This window comes from Talpa occidentalis, unplaced genomic scaffold (genome assembly GCF_014898055.3).
Source record: "Talpa occidentalis isolate TD23 unplaced genomic scaffold, MPIMG_talOcc4v2.1 talOcc4.4, whole genome shotgun sequence".
In the NCBI taxonomy this organism is placed as follows: domain Eukaryota; kingdom Metazoa; phylum Chordata; class Mammalia; order Eulipotyphla; family Talpidae; genus Talpa; species Talpa occidentalis.
Genome location: NW_023604295.1, coordinates 118725302 through 118747755, shown reverse-complemented (window position 1 = coordinate 118747755; position 22454 = coordinate 118725302). Strand labels below are relative to the sequence as shown.

The 22454-nt window shown below is 44.9% G+C and overlaps 1 protein-coding gene across 16 annotated transcripts in view; it reads right to left on the bottom strand.

Moving 5' to 3' along the window:
* Positions 1-1290: 1290 nt before the first annotated feature.
* The window catches only part of CSGALNACT1 (chondroitin sulfate N-acetylgalactosaminyltransferase 1), a 304654-nt gene continuing 283490 nt past the window's right edge, over positions 1291-22454 (bottom strand). For 15 of the 16 annotated variants that reach the window (XM_054700947.1, XM_054700952.1, XM_054700949.1 and 12 more), the window contains 4 exons: positions 16834-17012; positions 15888-15982; positions 6341-6422; positions 1546-3501 (listed from right to left, as the gene is read on the bottom strand). In XM_054700947.1, the coding sequence (XP_054556922.1) occupies positions 3212-3501; positions 6341-6422; positions 15888-15982; positions 16834-17012 (646 nt within the window). In that variant the 3' untranslated portion in view covers positions 1546-3211. Of the gene's footprint in view, positions 3502-6340; positions 6423-15887; positions 15983-16833; positions 17013-22454 lie in introns of all 16 variants that reach the window. The other variant, XM_037526186.2, reaches the window with a different exon arrangement.

Genomic DNA, 22454 nt, shown 5'->3' with positions numbered 1-22454 from the left:
GTGGGCACTGAGAGAACAGGTGTGTCCCCTGAAGGCTGAGGGGTGTAGGCTAAGTAGTTAATGGGCGTTGGGGGGTGGAGGATAAGGGAGGGAGGTCAGGTAGAGCCTTTGTCAATTGCCAGCTTCTAGTGGTGTAAATACTCCCACTGAGTCTTAGGGCAAGTTAGGGTTAATCCGGCAGTCAGGGACAGCGCAGGCAGGGGCTTGGGGAGAGTTAAAGAGGCTTCTGAAATAAGGGAAACAAAAGACATTAGAGAAGCTCCAGAGAGAATGACAATAACTCCCACAGGGGGGTTAATCAAGCGCCCCAGGACTAGGGCCAGTGGATGTTCCTGGACAAGGGCAATAAAGAAAGGTATGCTAAGATAAGGGATGGACACAGAGACTTAGTTCTGGGCACAGAAACAGTAAGACAGTGAGACCACCAAGAACTAGCCAATCCCAAAGAGACTGGTGGAGCTTTAAAATAATTAGGAAAGAAGGTGTATATTCCCTGAGACACGACTCCACTTCAGCTTCCCTCCCTGGCCTGGTTCCATGGCCTGGGAGCCCTACTCTGTTCCTTTTCTCCTTAATCAATTTTTCTTTCTCGAAACAAATCTGCCTCTTCTCACTTGCTTGCCTGAGCGTCAGTCAAGTTCCTGCTGTGGCTTCATGAGACACCAACATTTGTGGTCTAGTGGCTGGGACTCAGCGCTGCCACTGCAGCCTGGGATCCGTTCCTGGCTGGGAGACTAGGCCTGAAAACCTGAAATTACACCATCACCACCATGGACTGCCATAAGGAAGGTGGGAAGAGGTGCTGACGATGGGCTTTCAGGAGGCTGCTGATGGGAGGACACCAGAGGTTTATACTAGACACCCCAACTCCAGGGGAATGATTGGGACTAGCTACTGGTGATTCATATAGAGCAGGGACACAGGGAGCAGCATGCAGAGAATTGGAAGGGTCTTAGACAAGCCCAAGAGGGCTCCTCTTAGAAGACGGGATGTGACTGTCCTAAAGCCACAGGCTCAGGACCACTTTCCTTGGCTGCTAAAGGTCCTGACACAGGACGTAGCAGTGGGGCCTTTGCCTACGCTTCTGTTGCATGCAGGTTCCCTCTGAGGTCTAAACACAGAATTTTCCTATTTGGTATGATTTGGTAAGTTCTTTTTGGGGTCTAGGAATGCTCAAACTTTTCCCACATAGATGTATGGTAATCGTACATGAAAATATGAAACAATTAGGAAATCACTTCTCAATTTACTATTTAAAAAGTAAGTAAAGTGCATTAACAACCAGAATGTTCATTATGGCTGTCTCTTCCTGCTAGAGCAGTGGTTCTTAACCATTTTCATTTGGCCCCCAAGGGCACTTTTGGCAACAACCGAAGACACTCTGGTTGTTGACCTAAGAGTGTGATACTCATGGCATCTAGTGGGAGAGGCCAGCGAAGCTGCTTAAGATGCCACAGTGAACTGGGCAGCTCCCACAACAAAGAATAACCTAGCTCAAGCAATCTGTTGTGCCAAGGCTGAGAAACCCTAATCCATGCACAAAATACCATTTTCCTAAAGCAAAAGACATAACATTCTTAATAAGAAGAAATTATATCCACAGATCATATTTTATTAGCTGTCCATTGCCACCTTCCATTCATGGCTTGTGTTTTAATTAAATTTTAGGAACTACCAGGACAAATCTATACAACGTATTTTTTGACACACCAACCAGCTTGGATGTTCTTGAAGCCTTTAAACAATGAGTTGACTGTGGGCAAACAAAGGCAAGAAATCAGAGGGGGAATTAGCTCATGCATCTGGTGCTGGCTAATAAATAAATAATTCTCACATGAATGTAGAAACTACTCACTATTAACTGTATTTTTTTAAGTTGTTGAAATCTATAATAAAATGCATATTTCAGAAGCATCTTAGTGACTGAGTAGAACTGCTTAGCTTAAAAAACAATTAAGTTACTTCCCCCATCTTCTGTCCCACTTGCCTCTGGCAGGTGGAATGATCCTTCACAAATACATTTTTCTCTATTTCCTTTCATGGAACCGGACGCCAGGAAGAGCACCCTGCTTTTAAAAAGATTGTTTGGTTCACACAGCACACTTTGGTTTATTTAAACAAACAAGTAAGAAAGTGGTCCCCCATTCTCCTGTGGAGAAACTGTGTTTTCTGACTTTTGAAAAAGTCAGGTTATCACCAGTTGCAAAGAGTTTCCTTTTCTGGAAGGAAAAGCATATTTTCTTTCCCTCCAGTGTTCAGCTGCTCCTTGTCAGAAATCCTCTTCAGATGAAGTATCTCTATGTCTTGATCTGTCAGTCACCGCTCATCAGGCCTTCTGAGGGTGACTGAGGGTCTGCCGAGCAGAGCCTGCAGGTGATCCTGCGTGCCCCCGGACACGGGTATCTGATGCGCTGAATGGAGAGTTCTCGCGATACATGTAAAAACATCTTTTAAAAAAATATAAAAATGTATGCTAACTTGTGCTCTCAGTAAGGCTTGCAAATTGATATTTAAATAAGCAGAATACAACTCAAAAGCAAAAAGAAATAGAGTGCTTTAAAATAAAATTAAGATATGAAGATGATTAAAACTATAACCAAAAAGGTGAGCAGATTATTTTTGGTTAATCTTGGCAGGAAGGAATGACATAATAGTTACAGTTTCTTTTTCTTTTTAGTCCATTTGGTTTGGCCTAAAATACCCAAAAGGGTGGCCATGCATGTTCTTTGCATTTCTCACGGGTCTCTTTGCCCGCCTTCTGACATTTTAGCATTTCTAGACACCCCAGCCCTGCTGGTACAATCATTCATATGGAAGAAATGTGCTTACTTTTCATTCTAATGAACTTTTTACAAAATTCGTCTTAAATCATGAACATTTCAATGAGCATAGGAAACAACAGATCTCACTTTGCTGTAAACACCATATAAAACCTCCACGCTGTAAGGGTTATTATCTCACAATCATTCTGCCTTTGACAGACACTGCAAGGGGAGCATCTGGGCTGCTTTTGCAGGCAAATGGGAGATTTTAATTCCTGTTGCATAAAGCCAAACAGGTAGAGAGAGGCTGAAGCCCTCTCCTCTCTTTCTTTGACTAATCAGTCAGATTCTTTCTTTTGCCCTTTATGGAAATCATTTCCTTACTGCAGCCACTCACGTGGCCATCACAGAAGGAAAAATATGAAATGTCTCCCCAAATTACTGGGAGTTCATGTTTTTTTGCTACTTGTCTTCTGTTTCTGCTTGCGAAGGTGCGCCTCTATCTCGTGCCTGAAGACCAGCATGCCCAGCTGTCCGTGGGATGCCTCGTTCATGGCCTTGGACTGCATGCACATCTTGTACTGCTCAGGTGTCAGCTCGTCCACGCAGCGCTTCTCGTGCCACAGATGGAAGAGCCCCCGCACGGGCGTCCGCACCACTATGAGGTTGCTGTGCAGGTATTTGCGATAGAGGTGCACATCCTCGCCGCCCCAGCCTTTGATGTCCAAGTCAAACCCACCTGTCAGGAGAGAGGACACACCACATCAGGTTCTGCCCTCCACCTGGTTTACTGAGCTGGGTGTTCAGGAGGGATGTGTGTGCCCCTGCCCCTCTGTATTTCCAGAATGTCTGTCTGGGTCAGGGGACTGAGGAATCCTAAATGGAGGGGACAGCAAGGCTGCCAAAGGGATCTCAGCACCTGCCAGCTTCGAAGAATGAGCAGCAATGTTGGGGAAGAGCCCCCTGCTGCAGATTAAGAGCTGTAACACACCCCAAATCTTTCAACTTAGATCCACGTCACCAGAATTCTTGTGTCTGTCTGAATGTGACCTTCTGCTGACATCCAAAGAGAACAAACCTGGGGCTTGCAGGGTAAAGGTGTGACACGGGAGCTCAGTGTGAAAAAAAGCATGTCCACAAAGGCTCTTTACCTTTCATTTTTTTTTTTAAAGATTTATTTACTTATACAAGCACTGGAGATTTATTTATTTACTTATACAAGCACTGGGTACAATCAGAAGCGCAGGAGGGTGAAAGAATCCCCCAGAGTCAGAGCGGGGAGCAGAACAGGCAGACCAATGAAATACACTGCCAAGGGGAGCAGCGGGCGTGGCAGGAGACATCTGCGCGCCATGTGGGACCCTTGCTGGTGGCCGGGGATCGAACCGGTGCTGCAGAGGCTGCGGGCGCTTCTCAGCCCAGTGCTCAACCGCTGCACCACCGGGGACGCCCTCTTTCCCTTTCATGATTAAAGAGGACCCACAAAGCTGTGTGACCCCTGGTGGGTGAAAAAAGGCATCTGAAAGAGACTGGCCTCCCAGTCAGTGCTGATGTTCTACTCGGAAAATCTTGCTTCACTTTGTTGTGGACTCTGTCACAAAGTAATGGTCCCCCAAAGTCTCACCCTTGCAAACTGAGATGCCCCATATCTGTTACCCCAAAGCTCACTGCATCCCAAATAGAACCAAAGCAGCACTATCCTTTTTGTCACTTGTCCTTTCTCACCAAGGAGAGTTCCTTGACTCTTACAAGAAACTGACTTGTTGTTAAATATCTTTCTCAGTTACTGCATATGTCCCCACTTTCCACTTATAGCTGGAATCAGAAAGGGGGGCCTAAAGCCAGGGAAACTCACAGCGGAGTCGGGGCCCTGCAGGTGAGTGATCTGTGACCACAGTTGTGGGCAGGCAAAGAAAGACACGCAACCATGAGTCTAAGGCATTGGAGTCTAAGTTCTCTTATAAGCTGGCACTATACTTCTCTAAGTTTTCATTTCTTTATGCTGAAATGAAGTATCATTAACAGATGAGACAGTAATGTGAGGGGCAGTGCTGAGTGCTGTAATGATTTATTATTATCATAGCTATCATTACAGCTTATTAAATGGAAGTGCACAGGTAAGATGCTTGCAAACAGACACAAGATTGCAAAGAATGAGTGGGATTCAAATGTGACCCAAGAATTCTGAGGTCAGAGCGAGTTTACTGAGGCAGAGTTTCCTTCTTCACCCACCATTCCCACATTTTTCTTTTCCTAACGTAGCTTTACTTTTATTATTTTTATTTTTATTCAGGTAACATTGTTTTTTTAAATCATAGCTATGTCCCATCTTCAGGGAAACCCAATATATTATAGCTCCAAATCTCATAAACATACAGCATCATAAAATCATCTTTTCCTCGTACATATAGGAATGAAACAGCATTTCTTGAAATGGAAAAATCCTCCAGAAAAGTTTTAAAATGTCATTTTTGGAAATCTGATTTGCACAAAATTTAGAAATATTTCTTAGCAAAATCAAAGAACACCTACGGTTAGCTGCTGAGCATCTAAGAGCAGCCACCACTCCGAGACCAGCATCTTGGGGGTTCTGCTGCTGCTTGCAAGACTTAAGTACTGTTTTTCCTTCAATAACCCAGTGATTCCTGGGAGGGTTCATAGTCCCTGAAGTTCACCTCACCTCTGAACAAAAGCCTGGAGCTACTCACTGGATGAGCTTCAAAATAGATGCCCTGGGCCTCTGTCTAGGAGGGACCAGGATGAAGACTCCTGGGAGGCCCACAGTGGGCAGCAGGTGGGGGTCTCCACACTGTTGAGGGGAAGGCCTCCCTGACTTCATCCTGGCTCAGAGTCTACCCAGGGTTTGAGGCTGTACATCACATCCTAGGCAGGTAAAAGCCCCAATTCCATTCTCAGAGGTATAGGGGTAAGCACCACCATGAGGAGGGGGTTATGATATGCCAAGAGGGGCAGGAGACCCTCTGTTGTCATTCTGACTATGTCGCTCACCTGCTGAGAGGGTCCTTTGCCTCTGAGAGCCACGGTCTCCTCACTGGCAACCTAAGTGCTTTCTTCTCTGTGCTCAGGGAACGTGTGTGTGTCTATGTGTGTGACACTTAGGGCTTAAAGTAACATCTAGAATTTTCAAAGGTTCCCAGGGAGAAACTTAGATCTTTTCTGGTGCATGATTTTCCGAAATCCCCCCACATTGCCCTTATTTATTTTTAATGGCTGCCGTTATTATGGAGGCCCCAGATATGCTGTATGAGAAGGCACAGGAGTCAGACCCAGCAGGAAAGAGGCAAGAGGGGACTTGCTTCGAAGTTGCCTGTATGCAATAAATGGCCTCAGGTTGGTGCCTTACATGGGGCGACTGAGAGGCACTGGTGGAGATGACAGAGGCTCGTGTGCCAGACGCTGCCAGGTCCAGTACATGCGGAAGGGCCTTTCTCTGGACATGGCACTACCTCTGCCACCAGACTCCTTGGAACCTGAGGGGACATCCTCGTGGCCACACAGGCCAGTGGCCTCTGGGTGGCAGCAGAGAAGCAGTCTCGCTGCAAGTCCATCTGTCTTACCTATGTTGATGAAGTCTGAGCGATACTGACATGTCATCCCAAATCCAAAGTCTCTCCAAAATCCAGTTTCCTTCTTTATGACCTGCAGGGAGAGCACTGTCATTTGAGGGGAAAGGACAGGGTGGATGCAAATAGTTATTTGCAAACTCAGGTGAGCAAAGTGAAACGAGAGCCACAGCCCAGCCCTGTGTGGGAAATGCAGACGAACTGAGTCCTGTCAGGTAGTCAGGAAGACTAAACTCACCAGTCCCCAAATGAGGCCTTGTGATTTTTGGCACCTCTGACTTGGAATGTTTCTAGGGTATAGGCATGAACACACGCACACACACACACACACACATGCTCACTCACACAGGCACACACACACACACTCAAAAACAAACCAGGAGAGCAAGTTTTTGAGCAGCACCGTGGAAAAGCCACCTACGTGTCTGGCCCAACAACAGTACCAGTGAGAATTCGAGGCCGCAGCCAACCCCTCACACAGGGCCAGGCAGGGAGCCAGCAAAGGGCTCAGGAAGTTGAGAAAAGGGATAGAGAACAACTCAGAATTCAGCTGCCCTGGCACAGAGCACAAATAGGACTCCCTCAGGGAATAAAATGAAAACCCAAGATTTTAGTGTGTCGTTGCAGCCCAGTCAACTCTCACTTGCTGAGGAAAAGGGCCCTAAGAGTCCAGGTTCTGAAAAAAGACTGTCCATTCATCTATAACACCAAACGGCTCCAAAAAGCCTCTGCAGTGGTGCCAGGCTGCAGGGCTGCCGAGCAGCCATCCAAGCAGCGCTGCCTTTAAAAAGCTGCTTGGCCCTGCTCAGTCTCTTCCTCTGCAAGTAAATTTCCAATGTATTTGCTGAAGCAGCAAGACTTAAAAAAAAACTGTTTATATATTTTTGTCCGAGGTAATTCTGGGGATGATTTTAGGACCTTCAGGGTTATCTATCATGATTCCTTCTTGTAGTTCACACAGGTGCTTAGATGAGGAGACCTCTGCCCACAGAAGGAGGGGCGGCTGCAGCAAGTTCCATCCTCTCAGAGTCAGCAGTTTCTGCTGGGACGTGCTATATAAACAGTTATTAGTGCAGTGGGGGAGCAGTGCCCACATCTTGTCCCAGCTTGACCACTGGAGACTTTCTGCTGAGACAGGTGCACACTTCTTCAGGCTATGTCCTTTCCTGCAAGCGAGGACTGTGAGCCTAGTCACCCTACATCTCCTGCAGCTCCAACACCCAAGCCTTCCTCCTCTCACTGCCATCCCACCTTCCAGAAGCTTCGCCTATCCTTTATCTCCACTACTGGTGAAATCGTATTAGACAAATGGCTTGCAGAAGATTGATGAATTTAAAATTTCTTTTACCTTGTAGCCTATGGAACTGTCTTATTTTCTTTTTTTTTTTTTTTAAGATTTATTTATCTATGCACACAGGAACTGGGGTATAAGCCAGAGAAGGGGGAGGGTGAGAGGATTCACCAGAGACAGAGTGGGGAACAGAACAAGCGGATCTACTGAAATACACTGATGTGGGGAGCAGCGGATGAGACAGGGGAGGTCTGCTGCGCCATGTGGGTTAGCTTCCTGGCCGGCTGGGGATCACACTCATGCTGCAGTGGCTGATGATAGCTTGACAGTGCTGTCTTTAACCCCTGTGCCACCAGGAAGGCCTGGAACTGTTTTATTTTCACTTCTACAGCACCTGGATGTTGCTGACACTGATGCAGCTCATAGGGACTGCCTGAGGAAATGAGGACCAAGGGGTTCAGTGGGGTAGAGCTATCCCTGGCAGATATGCTCCAATTCTGCTCTAGAACAATAGCCTGTTATACAATATCTCCCAAGTGACAAGACAATTTCATTAGTATCAACTGAAAAGATTGTGCAGTGCAGGAAAGTCTGGAAAAATCTCCACTGATTCATCTTTTTTCGAAATGGTTTCTGTTCCATCCCAGTCCTACCAGACTCACTATTTCTGCTGCAGTTACTGGCTTAATGCTTCCTGCTTGCCAGGACACCTAAGTCCACTAACGTCATGGGTAAAACACACTGAGAGAGAAGTGCCAGTATTCAAACTTCAAATATTTGGCTGAGGTCTACATGGAATCTAAAAGAGAAAAGGCCATACGAGAAGACGAATGGACCTGGTCCCAGGAGGAAACGTAAGAGGGATGAAGAGGCAGCCATCCCATGCCCTGGGCTCAGTGGATGCCATACCTGGTGAGGTTTAAGCAAGGGGAAGAGTGCCCTGGGGACAGTGTGACAGGGACCAAGTGATGTGTAAGCTGGGAACATGCTATGTAAACAGTTATTAGTGCCGGATTCAAAGCTGGCAAACCCCACCAAGCCACAACTAAGGAGCTCTTTGGTGGAGATTGATTTGGTGGTGCTGCAGAGTACAATGTCAGGGTAAGTGGGAGCTCTCCTTGGAGGCCACTCACCACCACTGAGCCAGGTCACTACCTGGGTGGGACACTCCAATATACAGCACATCACAGCACGTTCTCGTTTAAAAATATGCAGTGGCTTTAACTGCATTCTCCCTAATGCATTAGGCTAAAATCCACAAAGTGACCTCTAGTCCACAAAGGCCCTGCCTGCCTCGGTCATCTCATGTCCTCCTTATATATAGCCCCTTATTTATATCCTGACTCTTGAAGGCACCGGTACACAGGGCTCCCAGGATGGACACTGCAGTCCCCCTGCCTGGTCACCCCTTCCCTGCTCATCACTGGGCTCTGCCCCTTCCTTGCTCACAGCTTTGACACTCCCTCTCCCCAGTTCACTCTCTCACCTATTTATATTCTGGAATATTCTCTAACAGCATGGCTCTCTGAAATTGCCCTGTGTATACATTTCCTCATTTGCCAACTATCTTCAGCCACTTCCACAGGGCAACACAATCTCAGAGTCTCAGTGTTGTTTGCAGCTATAGCTCCAGAATCTGAACACTGTCCAGCACACAGCAGGTACTCAATAAATACTTCTCCTTTGAGTGAGTGGGGCACAACTCCTAGGGCAGAGATGGCTCCACCCGGTAGAAATAGACTCTGTCTAAGTAGGGAATTCTTGTCAGTTTTCAGAGAAGGCCTGGGAATATCAGTGGGGAGCTCTTAAAATTGCGTGGCTCTAAACCAACATACACAGCTGTTTCCCCCTTCTGGGGTCCATGCAGAGTGTTTGACTCTTCAGAACCTTGGGCCCAGTCTTAAGGAGCTACAGTAGCCTACCTCAGCACTGTAGAGACACACCGTGCCGTCTCCAACAGCAGAGGACAGGAAGCCCTAAGAACATCTCCTTCTGTCCCAAGTTTCATTGATCTGTTTTTAAGGGCTATCATCATTTTTCAAAGTCTTTCAAGGACTGGCTTCCCCTAACTCTCCATGGCACCCTTCTCTCCCACTGCGGAGTCCAGCAAGCACTGCAGGCCATGAACACACCACACCACAAAGGACAGTTGTCAAGTCCTCCCGCCCACAGGAAGTTTTCAGACCCACAGCTCTGTGGGCAAGTCATGTGACTGGGGCGATTATTTTCTATTTGGCCCCAAACACAAAGCACAAATCAGTGTCTCTCCCCAAAGATGTGGGAAGGCGCTGCCCAGCAGCTGCACAGGGATCCAGAGGGCAGTCAGCACTCATCTGGTTTAATGGTGCTGGCTTGGACAACCGCCCGAGAGACAACCCAGGCCCTAAAAGAAAATAAATAACAAATACTCAAGCAGATCATTTCTTCCTAATCCAGGAGAGTCTCCCAAGAATGGAGAATACCTTTGACCAGCCTCACATTTACCAGAAATGCAAGTGGCATGCACGCAAGCAGATAACAGGCTGCATGCTTAGAATCCTGTGACCCAACATCAGGCTCATTGCCTTCCACAGAGTGCTTTAGGACAGAGGACATGGGCCCTGCCACTCAGCATCCTCAGCCCATTTTCCGTCACACAAAGCACCTGATCCCCACCCCAGTCACTCAGCAAGTGTGGGAGCCTGGGCCAGTACCTTGCGCTGATGAGCTTCCAGTTTCTCATCTGCAAAATTAGCATAATGATGCCTCTGGCCTTACTGAGCATTTCAGGAGGTAACGCATACAGAGCAGGTTCACAAAGGTGGCACAGACAGGGCCCGCTAACATCACGCCAGGTACACAGTAAGAGTCTGCTTCCTAATAACTGAAGACAGATCGCAAGGATGTACTATGGCTAGTCGACAATTGTTTAGAAGTTTAAGCTGAAACACAGGTCAGTGGTAAAATTCTTTTTGAAGGGGGAAGAAAGGTAAGGCTGTCATCAGAGAGAGGACGAGGATGAGAGCCAGTGTACCAGCGCACACCAAACAGAGTGGCACAAAGATATCAGACTGAAGTGACAGGTAGGACTGCAGCGCTGACTGAGGGTATTCAGGCCCGGACCTCAGTGCAAGGAATCAGGGAAGGTGTGCAGGCCTGGCAGGGGCCTGGCTTGGGCGTCCACTGTGCTGGTACCTCTTCCCAGGTGCTGGGGATTGCAAACATTTCCTCTGTACGCAGGCAAAGAGTCAGTTTGTGGAGACATTAGTCCCAACACGACTCAGGACGGCAGGGCTGAGTGGGAGTCGGCTGGTACCAGCTCCCCACCCTGGTGCAAGTCTTCTCAGCTCTGTGTTCAGCGGCCTGACTGATGGTCTCCAGTAGCTCACAGCAGAGGGCTGACACCACGGAAAATGCAAACACTAGAAATCAGGGTCTTCCCCCTGATTTCTTCTTCTTCCCTTTCAGAGAATGATGGTGAAACATTTACTGGCACACTATTGAGCTTATGCCATAAAGTTGTTTATTTTTTTAATGGAAATAATTTTTGTTTTGGAAACATATCTCTGGCAGAGGGTGAGTTAAGATTGGAGTTCAGGGGAGAGAAGTCGTTTAAGAGAGAAGTGGTAAGAGGTTTCTCAGTGGCCTCAACAAGAACTGAAAGGAAAGTAAAATGTCTGAAGTTAATAATCACTTTAGATCCTCCCTTTCAGAGAGCTATTTCTACATTAAAGCATCCACAAGTTTCACCTTAAGGATTAAAACTCAATAAATTAAATATTAGTAAAAATCCCATTACTTCATCTATTACTTATTACTTAATGGTCTACATTCAAAGTGTATTTGTCTATATAAAAGTAAAGGAAAAAGTAGTTTGAATTTGTAAAAAACCCAAAAAACAAAAGGATTTGGGTTTCTTGCTTTTGTCTGTAGGTGAAATGTTACCAAGTGACAGTGACAATAGCCAGGAGAGGTAAAAACTGGCATGTCGACCAACCACATCATAATTGCAGGGGCTACAGGAAAACACTGTACTGTTTGCAAGGTGACTTTTTTTTTTTAAAGATTTATTTTATTTATACAAGAACTGGGGTACAGGCCAGATGTGCGGGAGGCTGAGAAGATTCACCAGAGACAAAGTGGGGAACAGAACAGGCAGACTGATGAAATACACTGCTGAGGGGAGCAGCGGGAGAGACAGGAGAGGTCTGCTCACCATGTGGGTTGCTCTGAGGCTGGTGGGGATCGAACTGGCACTGCAGAGGCTGAGGACAGCTTCACAGTGCTGAGCTCAACCACCTGCACCACCAGGGAGGTGCTGCACAGTGACTTTTGTAACAGTGAGGTTGTGGCTCTGTGTCTTTCCTTCTCTGATAGTGACGTATTTCTGATTTCCAGGGAAGGCTAGCAAGCATTCATTAGTAAAACTGTGTCATATTTTTCAAGGCTGAGCCAAAATGAACCTTTGGTAGAAAGATATTCCTGATTTGCTATCTTCAATCATTACTTTACACCTTCACAGTCCCTGCATGTTCTAGCTCTAGTACATTGCCTTTTGCAGTTCACCTTTGGGATTTCTGTCAGGTCATTTCCTTTTTTTTTTAAGATTTATTTATTTATTCATTCATTCATTCACTCATTCATTCATTCATTCATTTATACGAGCACTGGGTACAGTCAGAAGCGCAGGAGGGTGAGAGAATTCACCAGAGCCAGAGCGGGAAGCAGAAAGGCAGACTGATGAAGCACACTGCTAAGGTGAGCAGTGGGCACAGCAGGAGAGATCTGCGCACCCTTTTCCTTTATATTTCAATGCTGATCTAGATCTAAAGCAAATCTAATTCCACTGCACTAGTGTGTAGAAACCCTAGTTTTGGACTGAGCTCTGCTACTAGTTGACTGCATGATCTTGAACAAGTCTATAAAAAGAAAAGTGAGCAAGTGAGATGATCTCCAGAATCACTTCCAGGTATATGAAATGTGAACTGTGTCCAGGTATAGAAGCCATTTCAGTTCATCTGGACTCCTCCACTCGCACTCATTCTCTGTGGGCAGCAAGTGCTCAAGAAAAGGTTAGCTCAATAAAGAAAATAATCAATACCTCTTTTCTTTTTTGGATGGAGCACCCTTTCAGAGACAAATGCTATGCTTCTCTGGGCTTAATAGTCATAAATACTGAACTCTTGAACATCAGGCCCATGTGCTCTAAAAAGACTTCAGCGTATTTGGAAGTTCATGTTAAAGATTACAGGGTAATCTAGAGGCTCCAGTTATTGACACAGTAGTGTGAGTTCTGTGTCTGGTATGATCACTAAAACTCTGGATCTAAGAAACTGGCTCACTCACACCCTCCTTACCTCCAGCTTCCCTTTACACCTATTCCCCTTTTCCCCTTCAGGGACAGTTATAAAAGAATACAACTCTTAAATTGTAAAATGAATAGAATTCCTTGCAAGCAAATAAAGTCTTTTTGAAGTGGAAACATTCATTATATTTGATGTCAAATGTAAAGCAGTACTTTATTTAAAATCAAAGGAGTTTTTATTCTGATTATTTGAAAGAAAATGAAACCTGTACCCTATTCTTCAAGCCCTCCTAAAAGCTTAGAACTCTTACAGAAAGAAATTAGTTTCTCAGTGGGGGTGATACTGTCCGTGAGTAGATAAAAACTGGTTGGGAATGACAAATTCAACTATGTATAAGGCACACAGACACATACAGTATGTAAGGAGATATACCGTAGGTCTGTGGTATTAGAATTTCATGGGGGTATTAAGAACTACTTTTATTATTAAATATATTTAATTGGGATACAGGTTGGGATGGAAAACGCAGGTTTTGCTATTTCCAGAAGCTTAAACACAAAATCATTCCATCAAAGAATTTCACAGAATACATGTTTTCAATGAAAATCAGTTTACCTTCTGTTATATTATAGTTTACAAGAAATAAATATAGAGATATATATATCTATACATCTGGCCTGTGCCACAGGTTCTAGCTCACAGCTCTCAGAACCCTTGTAATTTTCACAGTGATTAGAGCAATGGGAGCATCTTTTGTTAAAACAGTTGGTCTCTTGTCCTTGGTTCTTGAGAATGCTTCAGAGCCTTAAAGGTGAAATGTTGTCTTATTATCCATAACAAATCCCTTTCCACTACAGTGGAATTTAATGAGGTGACTTTAGGAAGTAGCTAGGGTTAGGGCTGGTTGCCAAGGAATCAACTATGAATAGAGCTTTCGAACTTTCTGTCCCAACCCCTCACTGGAAGGGGCTGGAGACTAATCAGTTGCCAAAGGTCAGTTATTTAATCAATCATGCTTAATGAATGAAGCCTCCATTAAAAACCCAAACAAGGAGGAGGTTCTGAAAGCTTCTAGGTTGGGGAACCAGAACGCTTCCTCATGCCACTGCATCAGGCCCTAGACCCTAAGAGGACACAAGTTCCTTTGTTCACAAGCTCAGCCTGTGTATCACTCCATCTACTGTTGACTCCTATCCTTTAATGTTCTGTGTAATAAACCAGTTATCTGGTTTATGGGTTTCCAGTTATCTGGTAAATGAGTTTCCTGAATTCTGTGTGCTTCTCCAGCAAATTAACCCACCCCAAGGATAGGGTTGTGGAAACCTCTGATGTATAGCCAGTGAGTCAGAAGTCCAGGTAATAACCTGGACTTGCCATTGGAGAGGTCACTGGAATCTCCACTTTGTAGCTGACTGGTAAGAAGAACCTGACTTCAGACCCCCAAGTGGAGGGCACCATGTCCTTTACCTGTGGAATCTGATGCTATCTCAGGTAGATAGTGCCAGAATTGGGTTGAATTTAGGACACCCGGTTGTTGCCTGGAGAGTTGTTCAAAGAAGGGGGAAACCTGGCCTCCATCTCCCCAAGTTAGAATTAAGTGAGCAGAACCCAAAAGACTCTCCCATAGAATACAAACACAAGAGATTGGATCCTATCACTTCTTCACATTCATGCACCAGGCTTCTTTTCTTGCTCCCTAAGAGGGGAAGAAATATGGGAAGAAATATGGCTTTTCCTCAAAAGGAGATAGCTACCCAAGACAATGAAGAATAGACAGCCTGCAGATCAGAGGTCCCCAAGACTCAGCAAAAGTTCCTCCACCTTTAGATAAACCAGAATCATCTCTGCCAACTCCTAGCCCAGCTTGAGCATGGGAAAAGAGTCTCCTTCTCTCTGCCAATGCTGAAAACAGTAACGGTAAGTTTAGTCTGGGAAGGGCAGGCCAAAAGCACACAGAGACTCTCTTCTGACTTTACGCTTCCTACTCCCCCTGGCTCTGTGTCTCTGTTAAATGTCACCACTACGGTGGAGACATCTCAGCCTACAGAGATCCTGGGGGCTGTCACCCAAGCAGACAGGATCTCAGCAAGTCTCTCCAGTATTCCTTTCAAAGTCACCTTACCAGTGACACTTTCAATGTGCCATCCCTCCACGGCACTGTGATATGTGGGATGGTGGTGAGATGGGAAGGGCACTGGAGCTGGTCCTTGCCTTCCCAATGACTCAACATGTGCCCTGAGGTGAGAACCACTTTCTGACTTCCTTTATTTATCTGTTGAATGAGAACATAAATCTCACCTTTCTTATCTTGTAGGATGTGTAATCAGAAAAAGAAAACATGCTACATACATCTATAAGGCAATGCAACTATCTCCCCTAATTCAAGGGGATCTATTCTAAGAATGCCAGGGATGCCTACACCATGGATAGGCACAAAAATCACATAGATGCAGTATGTCTTTTCTATACATAATTATAAAGTTGAATTTATAAATTAGGCACAGTAAGAGATTAACAATGAGAACTAATGATAAAACAGAATAGTTATAATAATATACTGAAATAAAAGCTAAGTGAATTTGGTCTCTTTCTCTGCAAAATACCTTATTGTAGATAGTATTTTCCAGCTGCAATTGACCGGGGTAACTAAAACCAGGAAAAATAAAACTGTAGATGAGGGGGGGGAATACTATAATGACAACTTCCAATAACCATAGAAGAAAACTATGAAGGTGTGAAATTACCTTTCTGTACAGAGCTGTTCCTATTTATTTTCCACTTTTAAATATTGCAAGGACTGTGAATCAACAAGGCACTGGAGCAAAGGCCAGAACATGTGCCAAACTTAAAAATTACTCTGGGAATCAATCTACAGGTTAGACTCCCCTTTGCTCATGGTCAGGTGCCCCTGGTAATGAAAGACACAAAGCAGCCACACAAAGGCACCTCTTGGGTAATTACTCACCAACTGCTGTTCTAAGGGAGGGATGGCATCGTGATGGCCGTAGATTATGCCAGGGTTGTACTGACTGAAAAGAACTGGATAAAACACCTTCTTCCCTGCAAAGTAGAAAATAACGTCCACATAAAGTGACAGATCAAACTATTAGGTTTATTCATTTACAATCAACCCTTTGAAACCTCCCAGATGCCAGCATCCACTTTTCCTTTTCCTTTCATGCAATGTGAAAACAGATTTTAGAAGTTCTGCACCATGTAGACCACACAGGCCTTGCACAGGCCTGATATTCAAAATAATGACAGTCAGTGGCCTTGGGTATCAACGAATGGGAGTGAGTGTGAAGAGAATTCTGGGGCTCTCATCCTGCTAGATACTAACCCTTTATGTGCAGTTTGAAGCATTGCCAAGGGGGCCCAAGTGACTTTGGGCAACAGGATTAGACTTAGGTTTCCCAGACACTTGTCTTTAGCAATGATCACAGAATTCCAGTATTATTAACAACTGACATAGTCATTCCAGTAGTTATCAGCTGAGTATCAGCCACTCAGTATCAGCCTGAAAATAAGTTTTATATTGTTGGTTTTTCTGCTCACAGTCCTTCTCCCTGGATAACCGGCCCTAGTTACGCCTTTCTCTTTAGTTTTAAGCAGCTTTTCCAGGTCCTTGTCTCTCCCGAGACAGGTCAGTAAAGCTGACCTCCCCACTGAAAATCAAGAAGGGGTTATAAACATGAACTTGGGACAGAGCCCCAGAATCATAATGGCTGGCAGACATCATATTGCAACACCAAAGGAGAAAAACCAGATGATTTTCCCTCTGTTGTCACTGGGTAAATAAGGCTGATTCAGTAGCAGGATGTCAGAGAGAACGGTGGAGAGAAAGAGCCTGACTGTGAGCCAGCTAAGTGCCACCTCACAGGAGACAAGGAGTGGATCCAGCAGACCCATACCTGGTTGTGTGTTCAGCCTACACGTATTGAGGAATTCGGAGGTGAAGTAGATGTCAACGTCACAGAAAAAAAGAAGGACGTTGCTTCCCTTCCAGAAGCGGGCTCCAACATCAAGTCCCTTTCCTCGAGAAAATTCTCCATTCAGTTGGATGAAGGTAAAGTTCCTGAAGTTGGCAGCTCTAAAAGGGAAGACCAGATAGTCACTAATATACCCAGTGCATGCAAGGGCGACAGAATCCCCTAGAAAATGCATGACCAGACCCCAACCAGGTCTTGCCACATTTCTCTATCACCCTGAAGGCACTGAGATGACTCAGTTACAGAATGACCCAGGCTCAGTGGAAAATCAGTGGGACTACAGGTACTAAGATACCTAGTGAAGTTTTAGCATCAGTTTATTTCATTTTTCTACCAATTGCACCATGTTGAAACCATACTGTTATAATTACCAAATTCTCTTTGTGATGAAGAACACTTGAACCAGAGAAGACTAGATCACAGAACCCAGGGAAGTTTCCATGTCCCCTGAGCCATCCAAATGAAACCACCAGGTCAAAGACATAAAATCACATTGAAATGGCCCCAGGTAGCACCTTATCTATTCAGCTCCAGGAGTCAGGTACAATAGCCTTGATGTATGTCTGTCCTCAACAGATTCCAACCTGGATTCCCTCCCCACCTTCCGATGAAGCAGGAGCACATGGTAGAGAAAGTGGCAGACTTGGATTCAGAAGACCCAACTTGGCTCTCCTACAGACTAACTCTGTGATCTGTAAACCCATTAATCTCCCAGAACCTCAGTTGCTTCATCAGCAAAATAGGAATAATAACACCTTCCTCAACTATCTCACAGTTATTAGCGAAGTGCTGCCAAGTGTATAAAGTACACTATAAGCATCAGCTACTGTTATTAGTGTGGGCGAGGATTCCCACGTGTGTGGCAGCAAAGCCAATATGTCTCTTCATTTGGCTGTAATTTCCCAGGTACAGAAGAGCCTTTGGAAATGGAGCACATTTGAGCAAAAATTCCAGGAATTCATTTAGGACCTAGTGAGACAGGGACTGTCTTCTACCAGATGAAACCAGAGAACCACTTTTAGTTCTACACTAGCTTGTAACTACTTATGCAGAAGGTTGGCATTTGGCAAATCCCCCTTTTCCTGTTGAAATGACCCTTCTTATGATTTCCTCTTCTGCTTGCTGAGTCCTCTCTGCTTTGCAGCTTATCCCCATTCACCAGCTTTTCTCTAATCTTGATATATTCAAAACAAGCACAATAACCCATTTCCATTTTTTTAAGCTTGTATTTTAAGTAACTATCTCGGGTAAAGGTCAACACAAATATAGAATAAAATTTCAAATACTATGTTGCACTTTTATCTGGCAAATTAATCTGTGAAACTCGTTCTGTTACTCTTTCCTTGACTCATCATCTTTCAGATCTGGGAGTGAGCTTGGTTTTTTATCTTGGGGATCTGTGGGTCCAACCTTGTCTGAGTCTGATGCCAGACATGTTTTTCAGATTGAGATCAAGGCAGGAGGCCGGCTGATTGGAAGATAACTGGTCTACGAGTCAGGGACCCAGATCCAAGGCTGAGAACCACATCTGGCCTCACTAGGTTGCTCAGTAGATGTTTGTGAATAAATATGTGAATAGATGAATGGTTCCCATTCTGGTTCTGCCTCTAATTTATTTGAAGCAAGTCACTTTACTTCTTTGGGCTCAGCTGCCTCCTTGCAAAATCTGATAGAGAGCTCAAAGGCCCTTTACACCTGAAAATTCTATTTTCCTATGATCCTGCATTCAGTCCAAGCACTCTACATTTGAAGGGATTCTCCTTTTTCAAACTTTATCTGATTACTCTCTCTGGATGGGTGACAAATAAGGTGATGGCCTTATGTATTCTTTTTAATGAAGTTCTACTGTTTTACATCCTTGTTAATTTTTTGACAATATAGAATTTCTCCCCTCCGGTGTAGCTCTTCCACCACCAAAGCACCACAGTCCTCCACCAAAGTCCACAGTGCTCTCCCACCTGTTCTGACCCCTCCCTTCCATGGGTGGCCCTCCTAAGGTGAGTGTTGCCTCCTAGCTCTAAAGATGTTTGGGTGAAGGGAGGTCTTAACAGTCAAGCTCTTATCTCCTGGAGGATTCTACAAACCATTTCCGTAAGTTGACCTCAACCCACTTCTCCCTGCACCATCAGATCCAATTTTAAGAAAGTATCACCCTGAGAGCTGCCTGGATTTTACCTGCTCATCTAAAAGAGTCTTTAGTTGGATGTCACAGGACTTGTCCATCATCCTGTGCACATAATCTCACATCCAGGAGCAGGTCTTTTTCTTTTTTTGTCTCAAGTCTTATACTCCTAGGGGCCCTCCCAGCATACAGGGATATCTGTTAGCAAATCTGCAGAGCAGGAGGGGCTGACATGCTGAAACAATGAATGAGCAAGGCCTTCCTTATCCAGGCTATATCTAACTCATAATTTAGGTACCTCCTCTAAAAGATTTTCCAGGATCTATCATCAGAGGGCTCAAATACAAAAATACTTGGCATCTGGGCCTCCTTGGTGGCGCAGGGGTTGCAGACAGCTCTCTCAGGCTGTTGCCAGCCACTGCTGCTTGAGTTCGACCCCCAGCTGGCCAGACAGAAACCCACATGGTGCAGCAGACCTCTCCTGGCTTGCCTGCTGCTCCCCTCAGCAGTGTATTTCGGTGGATCTGCCTGTTCTGTTTCCCACTCTCTCTGGTGGGTCCTCTCACCCCCCACACCTCTGGCTTGCACCCCAGTTCTTGTATTTATAAATAAATAAATATTTTAAAAAATACTTGGCATTTGGATACCAGCAAGCAACTTTTGCTAAGGGAAGAGGAATGCAGTTTCTGGATATTCTGTATTAAAGAAACAGCTGGATTTTCTTCCTTGAAAACCAGATAATCTATCTGGGTAGAGATACCAAATACTTACAAAAATCAAGTTATGTTGAATGCTTGAATACAAGCTAAGAAAACAGAAAGGCATAAGAAAGTGAGGTAATAGCATTAAAAATATGACAAGACTAGGGCCTTCCTGGTGGCCCAATGGGTTAAGTACAGCACTTTGAAGCGATCCGCAGCCTCTGCAGCACGAGTTCGATCCCCGGCCAGCCAGGGAGCAACCCACATGGCACAGCAGACCTCTCCTGTCTCACCCGCTGCTCCCCTCAGCACTGTATCTCAGTGGATCTGCCTGTTCTGCTCCCCATTCTGACTGGTGAATCCTCTCACCCCCTGCACCTCTGGCCTATACCCTAGTTCTTGTATGCATAAATAAACAACTCTTAAAAATTCTTTTTAAAATATGACAAACCTAGAGGTAATTAATTGTTAAGAACATGATAGACAGATGAACTCTACAAATTTAGACAGGAGAGTGGTATCTCGGTCTGCAGATGACAAACCCTGACTTATGATGGTCCAACTTAAGACTTTTTTTATTTTACTGTGAAAGCAATGCATATTCAGTAGAGATGGCGCTTGTAATTTTGATCTGTTCCCAGACCAGCAATGTTCAAAGTGATATATTCTTATGACACTGGTCAGTGGCAGCAGCAGCAGCTCCAAGTGAGCCACATAGTCACCAGCATGAACAATCAATACCCTACAGGGAGCTGGGTTACCAGCATCTTTTGGATATTATGTTTTGCATTCCATCATGTCCACAAAACCCCCAACTGTGTCTGAGATATTCAACACTTTATGATAAAACAGACCGTGGTCTTAGATGGTTTTCTCTCACGGTATGAGAATGTAAGTATTCTGAGCATGTGCAAGGTAAGCTAGGCTAAGTTGTAATGTTTAATAGGTTATGGGTATTAAATGCATTCTTGACTCACAATATTTTCAGTATGAGTTTATTGGGATGTCACCCATTGTGAGTTGGGGAAGATCTATACCTTTACTGTACATAAGTTCATCTTAGTGCTGTTCAAACAGTCCCCATATCTTGGATTGAGCTGCTGCTAATAAATTCTGTTCCCAGCTTTGCCTGACAGGGTGGGAGAGAGAGAGGCCGGGCTTGTGTGTCTGTCACAGTCATGGACAAAGGGTGGGAGAATCATTGTTACTAGTGCTGGAGATGAACTTAATTTAGAACTTTTTAAAAGGTCTTACCCAATCAAAAAATGGGCAGAAAAGCTAAATAAGAACTTCTGCAAAGAAGACACACAGATGGCCGAAGGGACATGAAAAAATGCTCACTGTCATTTATCATCAAGGAAATGCAAATCAAAACCACAAAGAGATACCATCTGACACTTGTGAGAATGGCCCACATAAAAAAGTCCAGAAACAACAAATGTTAACAAGGATGTAGAGAAAGAGGAACCTTTGTCTTTGTACACTATTGGTAGGAATGTAGACTGGTCCAGTCCTTACAGAAAATAGCATGAAGGCTTCTCAAAAAATAAAAATATATCTCCCATATTATCCAGCAATCCCGCTCCTAGGTAGCTACAGAAGAATGCAAAAGCACTTCTACGCACTCCTTGTTCAATACAGCACATTTACAATAACCAAGTTATGGAAATAGCCTTAGTGCCCAAGGGCAGATGAGAGGATTAGGAAGATGTGATATATGTACACAATGGAATACTACTCAGCTATGTGTATACACACACACACACACACACACACACATATGAAAATGAAATCTTGCTATTTGTGATAACATGGATAGGACTGGAGGGAATTATGCTAAGCAAAATAAACCAGATGCAGAAAGACAAATACTAGATAGTTTCACTTGTATGCAGAATATAGGAAACAAAACAGTCACACAACACCAAACCAAAATCAAACCCTAGAACTGTGACTCTAAAACTGAGGCTACCGGTGCAGGGGTGGGGTGTGTCAGAGAGGAAAGGGAGGATAGGCCCCAACAGAACATGGTGGAGGCTACGGATGATGTGGTGGTGGGTGTAGAGATGTAGCATATACCTGAAGAGGTGGGATCCTGTATTTCTGAATCCTATACTGCGTTGTAAACCAGTAATACCTCAATGAAGAAAAAAAAAAAAAACAAAACAGAAAGTCTTAATCTATGCTTCAATATGTTGCCTCTGGAGAGAGACTTCAAGAAAACGGATGCTGAGGTCTCTCCATATGGTCTAATGGAAAAGGCAATCTGCTTCCTTTTCTCTTCATCCAAGGATAAGGCAATTCATGCTCTATCGGTGGTGCTACCCAAGCTGGATCTGCATGTCAAACTCACTCAAACGTGTCTGCAGGCTGGGAAGAAAACTGGAGAAGCCAGCACCCAGCTCTTTCCACAGAACAGCCCCTCTGCCCCAGGAGGGCCAGCGCATGTCCTTCCCTTCTCCCCGACACGGAACCCTGCCCCACCTGCTCTGCCTGAAGGAGACCCGCACCGTTGCTGCCGGGCTGGCCGCATGCCCAGCGATGACCTAACTTGAAGACCTGGTTAGGGAGCAGGCCACAAGTGCACACACAGGCCAGCGGGGACAGTCATCACTGGCCTAGGAAGCATCGTCAGCCAGTCATGGGCTGGAAAAGACCCAGGACTAACTTTATCACCAATCTTTGGTTCCTCATGTGGGTCAGATCAACGTGTTCAGCTA